This window comes from Cyclopterus lumpus, chromosome 22, assembly GCF_009769545.1.
Source record: "Cyclopterus lumpus isolate fCycLum1 chromosome 22, fCycLum1.pri, whole genome shotgun sequence".
Lineage (NCBI taxonomy): Eukaryota > Metazoa > Chordata > Actinopteri > Perciformes > Cyclopteridae > Cyclopterus > Cyclopterus lumpus.
In genome coordinates this window covers 13506013-13523577 of record NC_046987.1, presented here as the reverse complement: position 1 = coordinate 13523577, position 17565 = coordinate 13506013, and the positions used below count along the sequence as shown (strand labels likewise).

The window sequence follows — 17565 nt, the reverse complement described above, 5'->3', positions numbered from 1 at the left end:
CCCTCGGCTTTTTGACACCGTGTTCCCTCATGTTGCTTGACATTTAGGTATTGGAACAAGACAAAGCTACTAAAATTCCGTCTTGTATCTTATTGTGTGTGTTTGTGTGTGTGTGTGTGCAACAGGTGGACCAGAGGACAGAGTTGTCATCTATGTGGACACGTGCATGTCTGTACAGAAGTGCCTATACCTCAACACGGGGGAGACAGTTGACTGACCCACAGCGGATGTCTCGTTCCAATTAAAAAGTCTCTCCACGTTGTGCTGCTCGGTCTTGAAACGGAGCATCCGCCCCCTTCCTGCAGCCTCATTGGTCGCCGCGAGCCTCCGCCGGCATGTCATTGGTCTCACCTGCGGGTGCCGACGCAGGAGTAGGCTGCGTCAGATGCTGTCCAATAATCCAGTAATAACAAACGGCGACGCGTCAGACATCAGTCTCACAACACACCAGTGTAGCTTTGAGCCGGTTTGACAAAGCCCCGCGTGCAGTCCAGTTGCAATGGGGCGTTTCGGCCGCTTCCACTGACAATAGTGGGGTGAGTAACACAGACACGCGTATTCGCATTTGAACCAGTTACTAAGGGAAATTAAACGGGAGCGTCATCCGTTAGCGTGCAACCACGACTCTGCGCTAACTTTACCCTCTTTATTTGAGAAGTAAAACAGCTTTTGGCACCGGAAACGAGGTGTTGTCGCGAGGGAACGCGCGTGCAGCAATGTTGCACGTGCCGTTTCCTTGATTTTAAGGGTTCCCTCGGAGCGCACGCGGTGCACATGTTGATGTCACGGTCCTGGAGGGCCATGTAAATACTGTGGACGTGATGCTGCTGATGTCATCGTCTACGCGTGCACTTGTTGCACGTCATTCTCCAGCGGTTGGAGGACAATATGATACCGTTTTTGGTTTATAATCAACATGCATATCGCGTTTCCCCGAATGTATTTGAGACAAACAGGTTAATTGTCTGATAGAGTTGTGATTAAGATATTAAATAAACCTTCATTCGTGTCAAATGCCCCACTAGATGGCGCTCTATCGACGGTACAGGATGTGAAGTTTCACATTCGTGTCAGACATTTTCTTCATCATAAATCCTTCTCTTTTTTACAATAGTTATTTCACGTGGTGCTTTCTTTTTTGATCAGGAAAACGATGGCAAATAAAAAAAATTCAGTTTATTTTTTAAAAGTCAATGATTCCAGCCTTAAATGCTAATGTAAACCGCTTCTCAGCGTAGATTTTTGTATTTATGTATATATATATATATTTATGTGTATGTATATATATATACATATATGTGTATATGTATATATATACATTTATATATATATTTGTATATATATATATATATATTTATGTATATATATATGTATATTTATATATATATATATAATGGACAAAAAAAGATAATGTCTTGCAGCCCTAATACAAATACAGTACCTCAAGGAATCATTGAAAGATGGTTCTCTAAACCAATTGGATTAGTAGAAAGCAATCGAACCATAACCTGACAGAATATTTTAATCAGGAATACTGATCTACAAGATGTCAACATGACATCTTTGTTTTCTAAGTATTTATTTTTTGTTTGCTTCATCTTTTGTTCTCTTCTCGCCATCTTCAACGGTCTCTGTGTCCTTCATCTGCTTCTTTTCCCTCTCTGTTTTTCTCTTTTATCTATCCCACAACCACAGAGTGGTGTCATCACTGACACTTAAGTGTAACACTGTAATCTTCACGCAACAGTGTCTCGCTACCTCATTCTCTGTGCGCCAGTATATTCACCAATTATCTTCTCCCAACTTAACCTCCCCTCTCCTTAGTTCCCAGCCACTGTGGTCCCCACCTGTCAGTTGACTTCCCAAAAGGCTTCAACATGCTGCGAGAGAGCACCAAGGCGTGGAGCAACGGCTCAGAGGCCTACAGCAGCGATCCTGAGGAGGACGAGGACATGATGTTTGGGGAGACCGATCAGGACGGCATGGCGGAGGAGATGATGGATCTAAGCGACCTCCCCACGGCGCTCTTTGCATGCAGCGTCAATGAAGCTGTGTTCGAAGAGGACGGACACAGGGTGAGAAGGAGCAAACTCACCTGCTGGGTCAAAATGTAGTGGTGTGTGTGTGAGAGAGAGTGGGGGGAGGTTGGGGGTCAGTGTGTCAGTCTGTGTATGCTTGAGTCATGATGCTGAATGTGTCAGCACATTCAAGATCCAAAGACTAGCAACTCATGCATGATGTCATCCACAGCTTTCAATCCTGTCGTAATCTCAAGCTGCACTGCTGATTGCTCAACCGCAAAGGCACACAGACACACAGTGTGTAGTTCATGCCCACATACAGTACAGACGTGTTACGTTTGTACCCATGCACACACAGGCTGTATATATTCTGTGAAGGCTTCTCTGGGATGTGTAGAGTCCCGCTGTCACAACTTTATTAGACTCCTTGGAGCGGGAACACTTGGCATCACTGGATCCTGTTTTCTGGAGGAGGATACAGAGCAAATACTTTTCACTTTCTGCCCTTCTAATCCAATTATGCTCTCCTACCATCCTCCATCGATCCAGCTGGCATGCCTCCCTCTCTCTTTTCCTAGTCTTTCATTCTCGGTCAAGTCTATCCATCCATCTCACCTCCAGAAGCTGTCTTTTCGACAACATTTTCCTCTCTTCTTTCTGATCACTTGGTAACTTTCTTCTCCTTCCTCAATTCTTTTAATATCGCCCTCCTCTCTCCTGAGCATTCTTTATTTATCCTCTCTATGTATATGATTTCAGAGTGTACAGGCTAAATCTAGCGCATACACAAAATCCCTTTAAATGAATCACTCCTTGCTTTGTGCGTTCGCTGTTTGTACACCCATTGCTCCTGGCGATGGAGTCTGCCACCTCCCCTCCCGTTTGCTTTGCCTCCTCGCTTCATTACGATTCACACGCCGCGCTTTGAAGTGGAAATGCCACCCACGCACCCTTCAGTCAGAGCGTGTCAATAGATTGTTCTCCATATGGTTCAATTAAATGAGCCACGCTAAAAACAGAAGGTTTGACATTTATTTCAACTTTCAAAATGAGAACAGGGAGGTACGAGGTATGAAATTGAAAACGGGCTGCTTGTGATATTTTCAAAGCACAAATGCTCTATGAGGTTGTTTTGGGCTTGTAGCAGTGCCGTATGTTTCTGAACAAACATACACAACGTATTCTAAATTGTCTACATTTTCCCAACTGCTGAAAACGTGACACCTTTAACCCCAGTGTCTGCATCCCCAGTATGGAGCAGGGACATGGCAACCTACATGTTTGTGTCTTTGGGCTCTTGGCTCCCTCCCAACAATGACATTACCTTCTGTTTCTGCTCTCAAAGGCCTGCATGCAGGAGGATGGGCTGTTTCTGTAATCACACTGTGCTCTTTGAGAGAGGGAGGGACACAGAGAGAAAGACATGTGCGCCCATATTTATAAGAAGCTCTTAGCGGGCTGTGAAAGCCGTTCCTTTCTTCTGCATTAGTGAAAAAACAGTAAAACCTAGTGGCACACTTTCTCTTTTATCTGCAGTATTTTGTTCCCCTGACCAGCTTTCATGTAGAATGGAGAGACACCGTCAACGTTTTTACTGTTTCTTTAGGAAGTTCAGCTCAGGTCTGGTCAGATCAGCCCACCTCTCCACTGAAACGATTGGGTTTATTATTCATTTACTAGAATTAAAATTAATTATCATGATTAAAACAGGGCTGTGGAACCACATCTAATGATTTGAATGATCTCTCACTGAGCTGTAATCATCGGTCTTCTCAATTAGGAACCTCAGATAGGAAGGCTATCATTTTTAATTGACCTTGTGTCATTATTGTAGACAAATCAGGGTTGCAAAATTCCGGGAATACTCAAAGTTGGAAACTTTCCACGGGAATTAACGGGAATATACGGGAATAAACTGGAAATGTTGGGGTAATTTAACTGTATTTACCTTGTCATAAGCAGACATGCATGCACACATTTATAATACAACTTTTAAAAATGACATTTTTGACTTTTTTGACATTTTGTGAGTAGAACTTTATTCTTTCATCAAACAACACAAACATGAACGTTGAATAAAAAAAGGTGTATTCCCTATTCCCTATGTTTTCCCTGAATCCTTTCAGGTCTAAATGCTTTCTTCCTGGACCTCATCAACGTCCTCCTCACTGCTGTAAAGTTAGTCTACTGTATATAAATAAACTTGGTATTAAAATGAACATGGCTTCAGTTTACCAAGTAATCAATATGCTATATAACAAACAGTGTTGGGAAAGTTCACTTTCTACATGAACTTCAGTTCAGTTCATAGTTCACACATTTTAAAATGAACTAGTTTAGTTCATAATTCAAAATGTTGAACTAAGTTCACAGCTCCAAAAAATGAACTAGTTCAGTTATTTTTTTCAATATAATTGAAATCTCTGTCTGCAATACCGCTCTTGGCCTCTAAGCAACTTGGCGCTCTCACACTTGCCAGGCATAGGGCTGGAACGTTCAGACGCAACACTGATGACAAAGACGTTCAAAAACAACAGAACGTTTTATGTTTCTGGCAGACAGAATGTTTCCAACCAGCTGCCTTCAGGGTCCAGCTGAGCTAGGCGTGCATAGTCTTGTTCTCAACTACATTTAAGTTTCCTGTTATATGCTTTTGCAAATAAACATTTTTTTTTTTCAAAATTCCCGAGACAACATTTCCGGAAACTTTCTGCCCCTTTGCAACCCTAATTTAAATTAAGTCTGGTGGCATACTTTTTTATTTAATGCTAAATCTCTTTAACTGTCTAAAAACACCTCAGACAAGTCTGATATGTGTTGTATTTAAGTACTAATTGAACCAACCAAAAAGGAAAACTTCACCGACCCAAATCAAATTGCACTTAATCTGTTCTGGGTCTCTGGCCTTCAGATTTGGATTATGCTGAGTCACTTAAAACCTCCCATTAGCTTTCCTTAGACTGACTCTCGTTGTGGCCCGAGGGAGGACCGACTACATTCAGCATATGAATACAATTGGCAGCGTTGCATCGAGTGAGCACAGCTGCAGCCAGCGGGACCTCTAATTCCGACAAGATTCATTATCTGCAGCCCCCACAGAAATCGAGTGTGTACAAGGAGCGAGGGAGTTCGAGACAGAGGTGTGCATGGGCCAAGTAACGAGGCAAAGTGGTTTCTGTGCTTGTCAAGGGAAAGGTCACAGAAGCCATTATAAGTCGTCCCTCATAGTACCCGGTGTAGACCCGGGGCCTAATCAGCACAGAGCGAAGCTTTCATCGCTGCTACCGCTGCTGTCAGACTTCGCTCTCCTCAATCCATAACCAGTGCAATCAAGCAAGCACCAGCTGCAACCTTAATACAACACAGAGCAAAATGTTTTTTATCTCCGACAACCAAACAAAAATGTTTTCGTATTGTTGAAGTACGAAAAGCTCACGGCTGAACTAAATCCTTATTTTGATATTAGCAACGGCTCAGATTATTAGGTGTAATGTGAAGGCGGGTTACTCTCTGCGACGGACCTCGCAGCTCCTTTCAGGTGCGCAGAGCATTCAGTGTCTTTCTCTTCATTGTTTTGGCTGTACAAACGGTGACCTTTGTGTTTGGTTCACTCTCAACACTCTCATCAACCTCATTTCGGGACGCAGCACGAGCTAAAAAGCTCATCTGCTGTGAACCGCCTGCACACGAGCTGCTGAGCACTAAATGGCTGACGGACACGGTGGACACAGTGGAGCATTTAGCAGCTGAAGAATATGGATACTGGACTTGCATCTGTTGGGTAGCCAGAAACATGACTCCAACTGAGTTTTACCCTATGAAAGTAAAGTGACATTATTTGCCATCTTACCCAATAAAATGAAATTAAGTTGACATACTTAACAGCATTGAAACAAAAGGGCTGAGTGAGTGCTGGGGGACATTTGTCAATACTAGCGCCAATACCAAAAATAATACTTTGTCTAATATCTTTTTGGCAATTATTGATAGGAATTCTTTAATGTCCTCTTGTTAGAGTATTATCTGTATTGTTAGGTTGTAGTGGATTTTATATATATTTGCACATGTAGATAAGAGAAGTTTATGTTTTAAATTAATACATAAAGATATGATAATTAATTTGGGATATTATGAGGAATATTCTGGAGGAATGTATTGTGAAACATAAGAGAGGATCACTGTTTTATTATTCTGTTTTAATGACAAATGTAATTATTAACTGTGTGATGCATGAGAATGAATGAATGTTTTATTGTTTAGACAATAGTTAAAATGGATGCCGATTGAAACCTAATGTGTTGTTTTTATTCGGAAGGCAGGATAATAGGGTTTTATTGTGAAGGGGAACTTCCTGTCCTTGACCGGAAGAGTGAGCTTTGACCTCGCCTGTTTACTAATTGGCGTAGCGAACAGAATGGCGGCATCCTTTGAACTGACCAATGGAACTAACCTTTAGGTGTGAATTCATTTGCATGACCATACTAATAGCCGAGCATTTGTTCTGGGGACATGGTTCTACTGGTCTGGAGACTCGAGACAGCCCCGGTCTGTGGCTCCTTGGGAGCTGCACTCCGTCTGTGGAGAGTTCCTCCTTTCTGGCCCCACGATCGTGAACGCTACATGAGTATTATCTTTGCCATTAAATATTGTTAAACTTTAAATCGAATCCTGAATTTCCTGCGGCCACGGGACCCGGAGCTTTGAACACGAATCTTACAGTATGTACTCTTTTTATTATAGCTGTTTTGGGATTTTTGATTGGTTGATTTTCTTTGTGATTGTTTTTTATGATTCACTGCTAACAAAGCTAGACATTTTAATAGCTGGGTCTGGGGCTAATGTGTTGTTAATACAACAGTCAAAGTAACTGTTAAGTCACTGTTGGACTAACTGTTATGTATTTGACTCTTTCAATTAAATTAAATTCAGCTTATTCTATATAGCCCAATATCACAAATTACAAATTGATGTTGTATTGCCATACGACATCCCTGTCCCAGGACACGTCGGATCAGGAAAAACTCCCAAGAAACAGAAAAAAAACTTTTTCGGGAAAAAGGGAAGAAACCTTCAGGAGAGCAACAGAGGAGGATCCCTCTCCCCGGATGGACAGACGCAATAGATATCATGTGTACAGATGAACAGCGTTACAGAGTTACAACACATTTAAGGAATATGACAGAAATGTTTGAATAATTAGTAGTAGGCATGGACCACGATCCAGACCTCCACAATCCGTGAAATAGAAGGAGGTAGAGAGGAGGGGGGGTCAGCAGGGCCGAGGCAGGAGACCGGCTCACCAGGCAGGAGGCATCAGACACAGCCAGGTCCAATGGACCCTATGAGACGTGAAGTCACAAAGACTTCGGGGAGGAAGCAGAGTTTGTAAGGTGCAATGGAGAGATGTAAATTGATACATAAGCAGAGAGAGAAGAGGAGATAGGTGCTCAGTGTATCCTAAAACATCCCCCAGCAGCCTATAAGCCTAGAGCAGCATCTCTAGGAGCTTGACTATATACTAACTATAAGCGCTATTAAAGAGGAAAGTCTTAAGTCTACTTTTAAATGAGGTGACTGTGTCTGCCCCCCGGACAGAAAGTGGAAGCTGGTTCCATAAAAGAGGAGCTTGATAACTGAAGGCTCTTGCTCCCATCCTACTTTTTAAGACTCTAGGAACCACAAGTAGCCCCGCATTTAGTGAGCGCAGCTCTCTGGTGGGGCAATATGGTACTACACGCTCCTTAAGATATCACTCTTGTGGACTTACTGTGCTGGATTTAATGTTGATCTTTCACTTTTTTCTTGGCATGATACTGTTCTTTTGTGAATGCAGTTTTTATTACCGTAGTGATTTAACTTTTGTTCTATCGTTGGATTATATCTTATATTTTTCAGATTTATAATCATTACGATTGAGTTATAAATCATTGTCCTATTGATTAGCAACACCTTCCCCCGTTATTGAAGACAATACGTAGTACACTCTTTCAATTTAAACTAGGTTTAAACTAGTTCCTGGTGAAAAATAGTTCCAAAACAATATTTAGTATAGTTTATCCAGAGTAGCGAGTTCATTGTTTTCTTAAAAAATATTTAAGATCATTTTTTAAAGCTTAAAGCACCACAAATAAAATTCCATTCAACTCCATTGTATTGGGCTGCAGGCAGAAAACACATGGACGTATATATTATATATAAGCACATTAAAGCCAAACTATTAACTATTGCAGTGTCCAATAGATTACTTGTCCAGCATATTAACTGCAGAAGCCCTATGAATATTTTCTTAAGTGTTCCTTTCAGCAATGCATTAGCAGGGTAGCAGCGATAGAGTGCTGTAAGTATGTTAAGGTGGAACCGCTTCAGTGGATACTTCAGTTTTGATAGTGTGACTCGTGCACTTCAGACGATAAAGTAAAACAACCCCCGAGCAGAGTGGGGCGCCGAAACATCTAAACATCACTAAAGATAGCGTGGCGGAGGATGTGAAAAGTGATACGTAAAGTGAATGTCGGCGTGTGTGTTTCTGTGTGCACGAACAACGGATTGTACGCACAGCGCGCATGCACGCGCGTGGTAGTGATATGTTTGCATGTGTCAGACCACGGCCTATTTTTGGGTGTCGGCCCCAGGGGGGGGGGGGAACGTGAGGCAGCGGGTGCTTGGCAGGCTGAAGGTCAGACATGATGCAGTGCGGAGTGAGTGAGTGCCTCTGGCCCCTGATCCCGCTGCGGCCCGGATATTATTCTGGTACGCTGACCGGGGTTGTCTCACCGACCCGGTGTGCTTGTTTTGCCTTTATTCATCAAACGGAAGAAAGCAAAAAGCAATTTAAGTCAAGCAGACAACAATGGAAAGCAGTTGGGCTGTATTGAGCTGCCGTGGCACTCGGGGGGTGGCAAAGCATTTTGAACATTTGACAAGATGACAGTGTTTTCTTTTGCAATGGCAGTTTTCCCTCTAGTATCTCCAGTTGAAGTCAGCTCTCAGGTTTTCCAGTAAGAAGTGAGCCAAGCTAATACCGTGACCCGATTGTGTGACAAAATAACTGTATTATCTGTATTTACAGAAAGTTGTTAGCCATTTTCTGCACCGGTTGAACACGTCAAAGATCTTGTTAAACAGGAAAGGGATGATAAGGTAAACGATGAAGGCCCTGCACAGCCATGGTGAACCCACCCGGGGGGGTTTTCATTATTTTGGGTGATTAGGTCTCTTCAGGAGTGTATGGGTTTGGACTGCTTGATCGGCATCTTGCTTATTTCCCTGTTTTATCTGTTCGGATGGGACAAGTTACACCTAAATAATCTAGAGTGAAGTCAGACCTGGTATTTATGTGATTTCAGTTTGGTATGCAAAACAGCCTGGTTGGCCTCGCACTGACCGCAGAGCCATCATTAATGTTCTTAGGAACAACCGGCTTTTAAGTCTGAAAGGCTGAGTCTGAAACCACTCCCTCGTCCACCCATTCATTATTCCCTACGTGACAAGACACGTAGTTGTTACTCTGTCTTGAGCTGCGAATTGAGATTTTGGAAACACATCATTTTTGTGGAGCATTGTCACGGATCGAAGACCAGGGACCCAAGCACAATGGACGAAACGGAGGTAGTAAGAAATAGTCCTTTACTGAACAGAATATGACCAATACACACTGGAGAACTTGGTCTCAAAACACAAGACAATCTGGCAGAGGACAAGTGCAAGTGAGGGAACCTAAGTAGTGAGTGACTAACGCGGGAACCGATAAAGAAAACAACTATTAACAGAAAGAAGGTGTGGAGCTGAACTGTTACAAGCATTGCATTGTGGTAATGTGTCCATGGTGAGTGACTTATTTCAAGTATATAGGTAGTGATGTCGGGCCTGTATACACTTTTCACAGCCGCCCTGTTGCATTCAGGTGGGCCCGGGCTGTGGCATTGTGAACTCTGGCTCACTGGTTGTGACACACTCGATAGAACAGGGCCATAACGATCATTTCCACTCTTTGCTTATATCTGGTTTGGTTCTGATACATTCAGTAGCTGATGTTACATTCCAAATAAAGGGAGAGGTGATAAGTTGATCAGCAATTGAAAATATTTCCAGCGATTATTCAACCCATCCATCAAGCTTAAGTAGACTTTGCGCTAATGTGAAGATTGCTGCCTTTCTTACTTTTCTAACCATATTTGTGAATTGGACAAAACACGTACCTTGAAGTCTCTCGGAATTTGTGATTTTTCAGCATCCTTCTATCCTCAAGATGATCAATTAGTTTTCTTTCATAGTTCTTCTTATATTCTATGATACTCCCACAGTACCACTCCCACACCGTCAGCGTTAGAGCTTCAGGGAAATAGATTTTTCCTCTTTGATCTGTGATTGGTTGTGTGTATGGTTGATTTGATAAAAGAGACGGCTCATCTTGCCCACAGACTCATCTTACCCCGCCCTCTCCTTCTACACAGGGGCTGATTATGAAACTATAAGATTTAGCATGCGTCGTAAGATGCTGTATTTTTTGTTCTTAGTCGTGCTCCTGTGAGAATCTAAATCCAGATTATTTTCTGGTTCAATCAGTCTAAAAAAAGAAATGTTCTGTGGGCGTTTTCAAGAATAGCAGTTCACAATACAACACCATTTGACTGAAGTATAAATGGAGTCCCATGAATTCAGGCGTAACTGCAATCAGTCCATGACATAGAAAATGTTCTGCACATAATTGCTTTTAGGTATGAGTGTGTAAAATGAGCTAAAATAAACCCACAGGCAACAGGAATTGATCCGACCGAGAGGGTTTAGGAGAACCAATCCATTTTTAAAGATATGTTTTTTAAATCAAATGCAATGTTTTATTTCTTTACAGATTCTGTTGGATTGAGTTGTACATCTAAAAGTGGATACTTCTGCAAAGAAACATTTGATTTCACTGTATAGTAGCTCCATTTTTGTCTTGAATCCTTCCTCTTTTCTCTTTTCTTTGACCTTCCTGTTTACTTCCAGAGCTTTGTTGAGTTGTCTGTCGAGCCCGTTCCCCTGTGAGGCTGCTTCCTGGAGTTATTTATGAGGAGAGAGAGGTGGGCAGACCGGCATCCAAATCAATTTCTGCCGGTTGTCATTTACAGAAAAGGACTATTGACAGACTTTCTCTGCACTTGTCTTTCGCTGTTGTTAATTTGCTGGATAATTCAATTTAGTTTTCTTTGCTTCTTGTTTGTTCCTGTTTTTCTTTTGATCCTTCATTTGTTCATTACTCCCACGGGGGCTTTCTCTCCCTGTCATTGAAGTTTGTCTTTGTGTGCATCTCACTTTCTTTGCCTATCATTGTCTCCGCCATGTTGCTTATTGATGACCTATACCCAAGTTATTGGCGTCTGGGGGCCTGTGTGGCAACCTGTCCCTGTGATTTGTACAGTTTGAGCATCTGTTGCACTGGTGGCAGGTGGGTTGTCTGTAAAATATATGGAAGCTAAAGCATAACTCTCTGTCTCCCTTTTCATTTAGTTTGCTTCTGAATCATCCTTTAAAGTTTAATTGTTCTCATCATTATTATTTTTTCAATGTAACTTAAAATGAGTGAATTCTAGAGAGCTTTCCCTATCCTATTTCCCTTTTTGTTTACCTGCATCCTCCTCTCAGAGCGCAGTGTTGTGTCCGAAGCTCTGAGAACAACACGGGTCCTTCCCCGCCAGTTCTTTCTCTTTCTTTTTTCTTTTTTTGTTGTGTCTGGTAGATGCCTGCATGCGGGTCGGAGAGTCTGTCCAACCAATCCAAAGATTTGACCTGATTTCGAAGCAAAGCAATCAGTGGAACCATCGGCACGTGTCGCTCTGCCCTTCCTCGTTCATCCCCCTCCTCTCCCTCTGTCTCTGTCCCGCTCACACAGCTATATGGCAGCTCATCTCTGAAGCTCCTAAGCTGCTGGACTGGGTCAAAATACTGAACAGCTGCTGGTGTCCCACCAGATGTGGGCTGTGAACCAGAAACATACTATGCTGTCATCTCCCATGTTTGTGATGCTGTTTGTAAAAATACTCTGTCCATAAAGCAGCTTTTGTTATTTTGTTTGTTTACTTATTTACATATTGATACGTTATGAAAATGTATTCTCAAGTATGACCAATAGCACAATCAAAAGGGCCTCTGGTGCAGCCTAAAATGCTGACTGCGGTGAGTACGCGAGTCTATGCACTGATCCGATGTCACGTTATCGTATAATTTATAAGATCATTTTCTCTATACAGGAACAACAACAACAACACGTGTCACTCACTAAACAATCTGAACATCCGGCACGATCGGTACTGCACATGTGCAAACTAGTACTACACACAGTCTCAGGCAGGCTATTTGTTCTCTGATAATGTCACATTGTGAACAACTAATCCGTGTTGAGATTTGAGGGAGAGGTACTAGTTAATGTAGCTATTAGCAGCCGGTGGCCATCACAGTCCTGCTCAGCTAAATGACGGAACTAACGGCTGACTTACGGAGGTTGCATTGAGTTGCATTCTGATGCACTCAGGCTCCATTCAGTAAAAATGGTTATTGGGCGAAGATAAATGATAATGACGTGTTCGTTATTGCTTTGCCACGACTGCATTCTGCAGAGACACACCCCCTACTTTGCCTCTGATTGATGTAAGACTGTTGGTGTATAAACACCTGTATGGTGCATTATCTGCCCACTTTAAACCATGTGAAAAGAGCACAAGTGACAGACACCATGACTCAACTGAAATATCTAAAAGTGTTCTAACTTTGGAAAATAAAACCTTGTGATAATGTAGTCATAGTCTGGAGGCTTTTTTCATGGAGGAATATTGAACATCCTACCTGTACAGTCACATGTGCACATTTCACATGGCAACATGCTCCTTTGTGTTAATTAGGAGAAGCAAGAGTTACAGTCAGCCTCTGGGACTTGTCTGTCACTGTTGATTAAAGCTTGATTGCCAAAAGTCATGTAAAACTTATCTGTCAAGATTGAGTTTTTCCTCCAAATCACTAAACACTGCGGCAGCCACATTCTCTCTTCACCCTGTCAGCTCGTCTGTAAGATTCAAACCAGCAGATAAAAAACATTTCGGAGTGCTTTAAAGGGGTGTTGATCGCGGCTGCTTGTGCTCATCGTTTAGATTTGATGTCTGGTGTCTGCTCCTCATGTATTCATGCTGTCCTTTGCACCTGATAGATCCTCTCTCTCTCTCTCTCTCTCTCTCTCTCTCTCTTTTCACTCACCCTCCCACTACTTTTATTCCTTCTGTGCCATCCTGCCTCCTTGTGCTTCTCTGTTCTCCCCTGCTCTTCCTCACCTCCACCCTGTAGATCTGTCTCTGTGCCCTGTAGACACTCTTTTATCCTCCCATCCCTCTGTCTCCCCCTGGCTCCCTGCGCCTGTACTTGGCTGCTTGCGTTATAAATAGCGTGGCCTAGATTATAGCAGCTGCATTGGCGCTGGCACCAGGGGTTGGTTTGGTTGGGCCAAGAGAGGTAGCCTGGTGTAACAAGAGGTCGGCAGTGAAGGGATGGTGTGTGCGTTTGTGTGTGTGTGTTTGTGTTTGTGCGCAGATCATATTGATAGTGCACAAGGAGGCTGCAGTCTTCATTCCTTCCATTATTCTGCTATTACATCTCTCACACGCACACACACAGCTCATATCGTCTGTTTGTCGTATTTTTATGCATTTCTATTTTCGGTGAATTGTTACCTGTGTGCTTGTGTTTGGTTTGAATTTACAGATGATTAGGCACAAATACATTACATATTAAAAACATTTTTATTTGTCCTTGTGTGTATGCATTGGGTTGTTTGGTGTGTGCATTAACGTGCGTTACGTGTTTTATGAGCATGCGTATATCCGGCCACCGTGATGATCCACTGCCCTGATTTTCTCCCTCCTGCTCCTCATGCTGAGTTCTACTTCAGAATACAAATTCTGCTCGTCAGTGAGCCCGAGACACAGTGTCTCACCTTTTGAGCATTTCTGCTGCCTCTGTGTTCTCTTCTCATCTCTTATAAAGTGCATCTCGTAAATTAGACACACTGTAATATCTCTGCTTTTTATATATATATATATATATAAAATTCATATTTCCATATTCTTAATGTAACAATATCCTTTGCTTTTTATGTGCACGATACAACAAACTTTAAGGCCATGAAAATATGCAACTTTGCGGTGTCTTTCATGACAAATTTAGCCCCAGTTTTAAACTGAAACATCTGGATTGTCTTTAAAGGAGTAGTTGTCTTGCTGAGAGTTAAATAACAAGGTGTATTGTAAGCTTTCGAGATACATAAACAGTCTAGCAGTACACATTGTAAACGTATACATCCAGACAAAAATATCCACCATTTGAATCAATGACAACGTAAAAATAATCGTTGCTATTGAAGTAAAACACCTACTGATACTGTTATTAACACGTCTTGCAAGGTGTTCGCATTCAAACGGTTCTAATCATCTGCTTTTTGTAAGAAATGAGCAGTCGCTCTTCTCACCTATGAATCCTTATTTGAAACGGATAAAGAATGTGTTTTATTTTCCGACATGGGGTCTTGTTCCGGGCGTTCTGACTGCGAGATCTAACGGAGGGAACTGTGAATGAGCCGAAGAGGATCGAGAAGGAGGAGGAGTAGGAGAGCTGCAGAATGAGGCCAGAGAGGAAGAAAAGTGCTTCATCAGCCCCAGTGATCCATCCTACTTATGGATAGTGACAAAAGGGATCAGAGGAGTGCTTTGATAATCAAAACAATTTCGGTTCACATCCAATGACCTGTACCGTATATCTGTGGCAAGTGCTGTACGGCAGCGGTTCAGAACCGTTTTATTTTCAGACGTCCGCCCAAAATGTCACGCTCTTAAATTGATATTAATGTGGATGTCGCTTAACTGGGCTTTCTACGAGATTGGGAGCATTTCTATTGCCTCTCACCCGCTTTCAAAATGGCACCGGCTGAGCTTGCAGCTAACGGTAAAAGGACTTCTCGTCTTTTGACCACTCAAAAGCACTTTACTCTACATGTCACTATTCACCCATTCACACACACCAACATTCATACACAGAAACTGCCATGCTACCAACCCGCCCATCAGGATCAAATGTAAAATGCTCATTCACACACACACACAAACACACACACACACACACATTCACACAGCCGGTGCCAAGAGCTAACCGGTGGCGTTTGCTCACATGCCCAAACATGCACTCAAAGCTCATATAAAAGTGCCGATAATGTTAAAATATTTCTCTTCATACTATTGAATTGTTAATGTTCATGTCAGTCTGTTCCATTCGTACTACAAGCACTTGGGGTAGTAGACATTTTAGTCATTTATTCATATGGTTTAGCTATTTCAACAGGTTTGTTTTCACATGTTTGAGCTATTATTTATTTAAGCATTTATACATTACTTTTCGTGAACTATTTCAACCATTTGTCCATTGTTTTTTGCTATGTCAGTCATCTTTATCTATTAACATTAAGCATCTTTTTTTCCATGACTTTTGACTTCCTCTTATGACGCCTCTGCTCGCATGTTAACTAGTTTCATGCACTTTCAGCCACAGCAGGCTCTGTTCAGGTGTTACAACAGACTCAGGCAGAGGTGCGAACTGTGCAGCCTCTTGTAGCTAGAGCTTGTTATTGTGACAAATTTTATTAAAAGACCACTTGTTTGTGAACAAACTATATGGCCATATGTTTTTATTTTTTTGTTTATTAACTGAGCATCTCCACAATCTTTCTACATACCTCATGCACATACTCTAGAATCAATGCAGTGGAACAGACTGAACTACATCGGGTTGGACTTGATTAAACTAGTCCGGACTAAATGGAAGATTAAGTACAGGCAGGATGGCTTTGAGTGAGGCACCTGCTCGGCTGGTAAGACAGTGAATCTCTGCCACCTTCTGTTGACCCAAGTCTTTGTAAATAGAGGCAACTGAAAAGAGAATTTTTCAACAGGCCGTAAATAAATGATCACAGCATTTGGCGAGCGAAGGCTCCATTAGATTCCAGAAAACAGAGCGGATTTAAAAGAAAAGGCGGCACAGATGCACTGCTTTATCACTTCTGAGCTTGTGATTAATGAGCTGTGGGGGGGATTTTTAAATAATATTTAAACCTGCCAAGTAACATCTTCTCTACTGGCTTCTCATACTATACCGTGACTTGAAAGAATAAAACGGATTGAGTCCCAGCACATGAAGCAGCTGACGATGCAGCTCAGGACGACATGTTTCAGTGTCTGATATTGGCCGTTTTTTGGCATTAACAGCTGGATTTTTCCAGACTGGGTGACTGACTGATGCTGTCTGGTGGAGGAATGTCACAGTCATCCTCACATATCTCACTAATGTTCTCCGTATGCAGAGCATGGACAATGCCTGACACACACAGACATAAATAGCCCTCACCGCCAAGAGCCTTAATATTAATAGCTTATAGGGGACTTAGCTGTCTCGGCCTAGCAATTATTATTATTATGAAATGAAGGGACGGAGAGAGATGGTCTGAGTGATGGAAAAAAAAGACATGGTTTATTATGCAATGGCGTAATGTCTGTGGGAATGTTTTAAATGATTGGTCTTCAGCTGAAGTGAAAACTCACACTGTATCACACTGTATTTCATAGAAAAGGGAGCTGTGGCAGCGGTAGTACAGTCGGCTTCACCAGCTGCTTTATTGTGAGCCGTGGTACAGTTAATCTCCAATCAACAACTAGTCAGCACTAAAAGTACCCGCACAGCTCACGAAGAAGTTCTTGTCAAGTTTTCTTATTTGAGGCTTTCCAGACTCCACAAGGCATTCGCCCTTAAGACTAATGTCCAAAATAGATCTCTGTAAATGTTGTGTTAACTGCATGTAGGGAGACAACAGTGTGACCGCCATGCAACAATGTTGTTTGTCTGTTATTCTTAGGCCCATGAAGCCACAACTAATGGGCAGCATGTTACCCTAGACTCTATAGCATGCAGCTGACAGGCGGGGTTATGTAATCGTAGAAATAGGGGGGGGGGGGGGATATAGAAAACTATTTTACGCTATATGTAGTAAAACAGCTTTCAACGCTGATACGGTTGTACTTTGATCATAAGGATATTACTAGTATATTATGCCTGTGAATCTCGCGTGCTGCTTAATGTTGATAATACTCAGATGATGGACACAATAACACGAACACCTGTACAGTATATGCAGTGGTTCCCAATCTTTTGGCTTGTGACCCCTAATACAAAGAAACATACTTGTGTTCTCTACTTAAGGCACATGTCCATCGAAGAGTGATTTCCCCCTTGATAGTGTTTCATTTGACTGCTTTTTTTTAGACTGAATGAGATAAAACACACAAAAAGAGCAATTGGATAAAAGATAAAAAAATAACTGATACGATTGGTTGATTAATGAATTAGAATTAATTACCAACTATGTTGTAGTTAATACAAATACCACGAATAATGTTTTACATATTGTTTTATCATGTTTTGTATGAGATGAAATGTATTTATGTCACCTTGGACTCTTTGTGATTTGTGGGGTTTTTTT

At 42.0% G+C, this 17565-nt stretch overlaps 1 protein-coding gene across 1 annotated transcript; it reads left to right on the top strand.

Annotated features, from left to right (window-relative positions):
* Positions 1 to 22: 22 nt before the first annotated feature.
* On the top strand, positions 23 to 15675 carry LOC117751318 (calcipressin-3-like). Its single transcript, XM_034563108.1, has 3 exons — positions 23 to 536; positions 1825 to 2075; positions 11740 to 15675. The coding sequence occupies exons 2-3, from the start codon at positions 1878 to 1880 to the stop codon at positions 11791 to 11793; spliced, it is 252 nt and encodes an 83-aa protein (XP_034418999.1). The 5' UTR covers positions 23 to 536; positions 1825 to 1877; the 3' UTR covers positions 11794 to 15675.
* Positions 15676 to 17565: the final 1890 nt, after the last annotated feature.

Excerpts from the sequence above, each read along its gene's own strand:
- LOC117751318 (XM_034563108.1), top strand. The coding sequence starts at position 1,878 with ATGCTGCGAGAGAGCACCAAGGCGTGGAGCAACGGCTCAGAGGCCTAC. Across the intron at positions 2,076-11,739 it reads TCGAAGAGGACGGACACAGG|ATGCCTGCATGCGGGTCGGA; the intron begins GTGAGAAGGAGC and ends TGTGTCTGGTAG.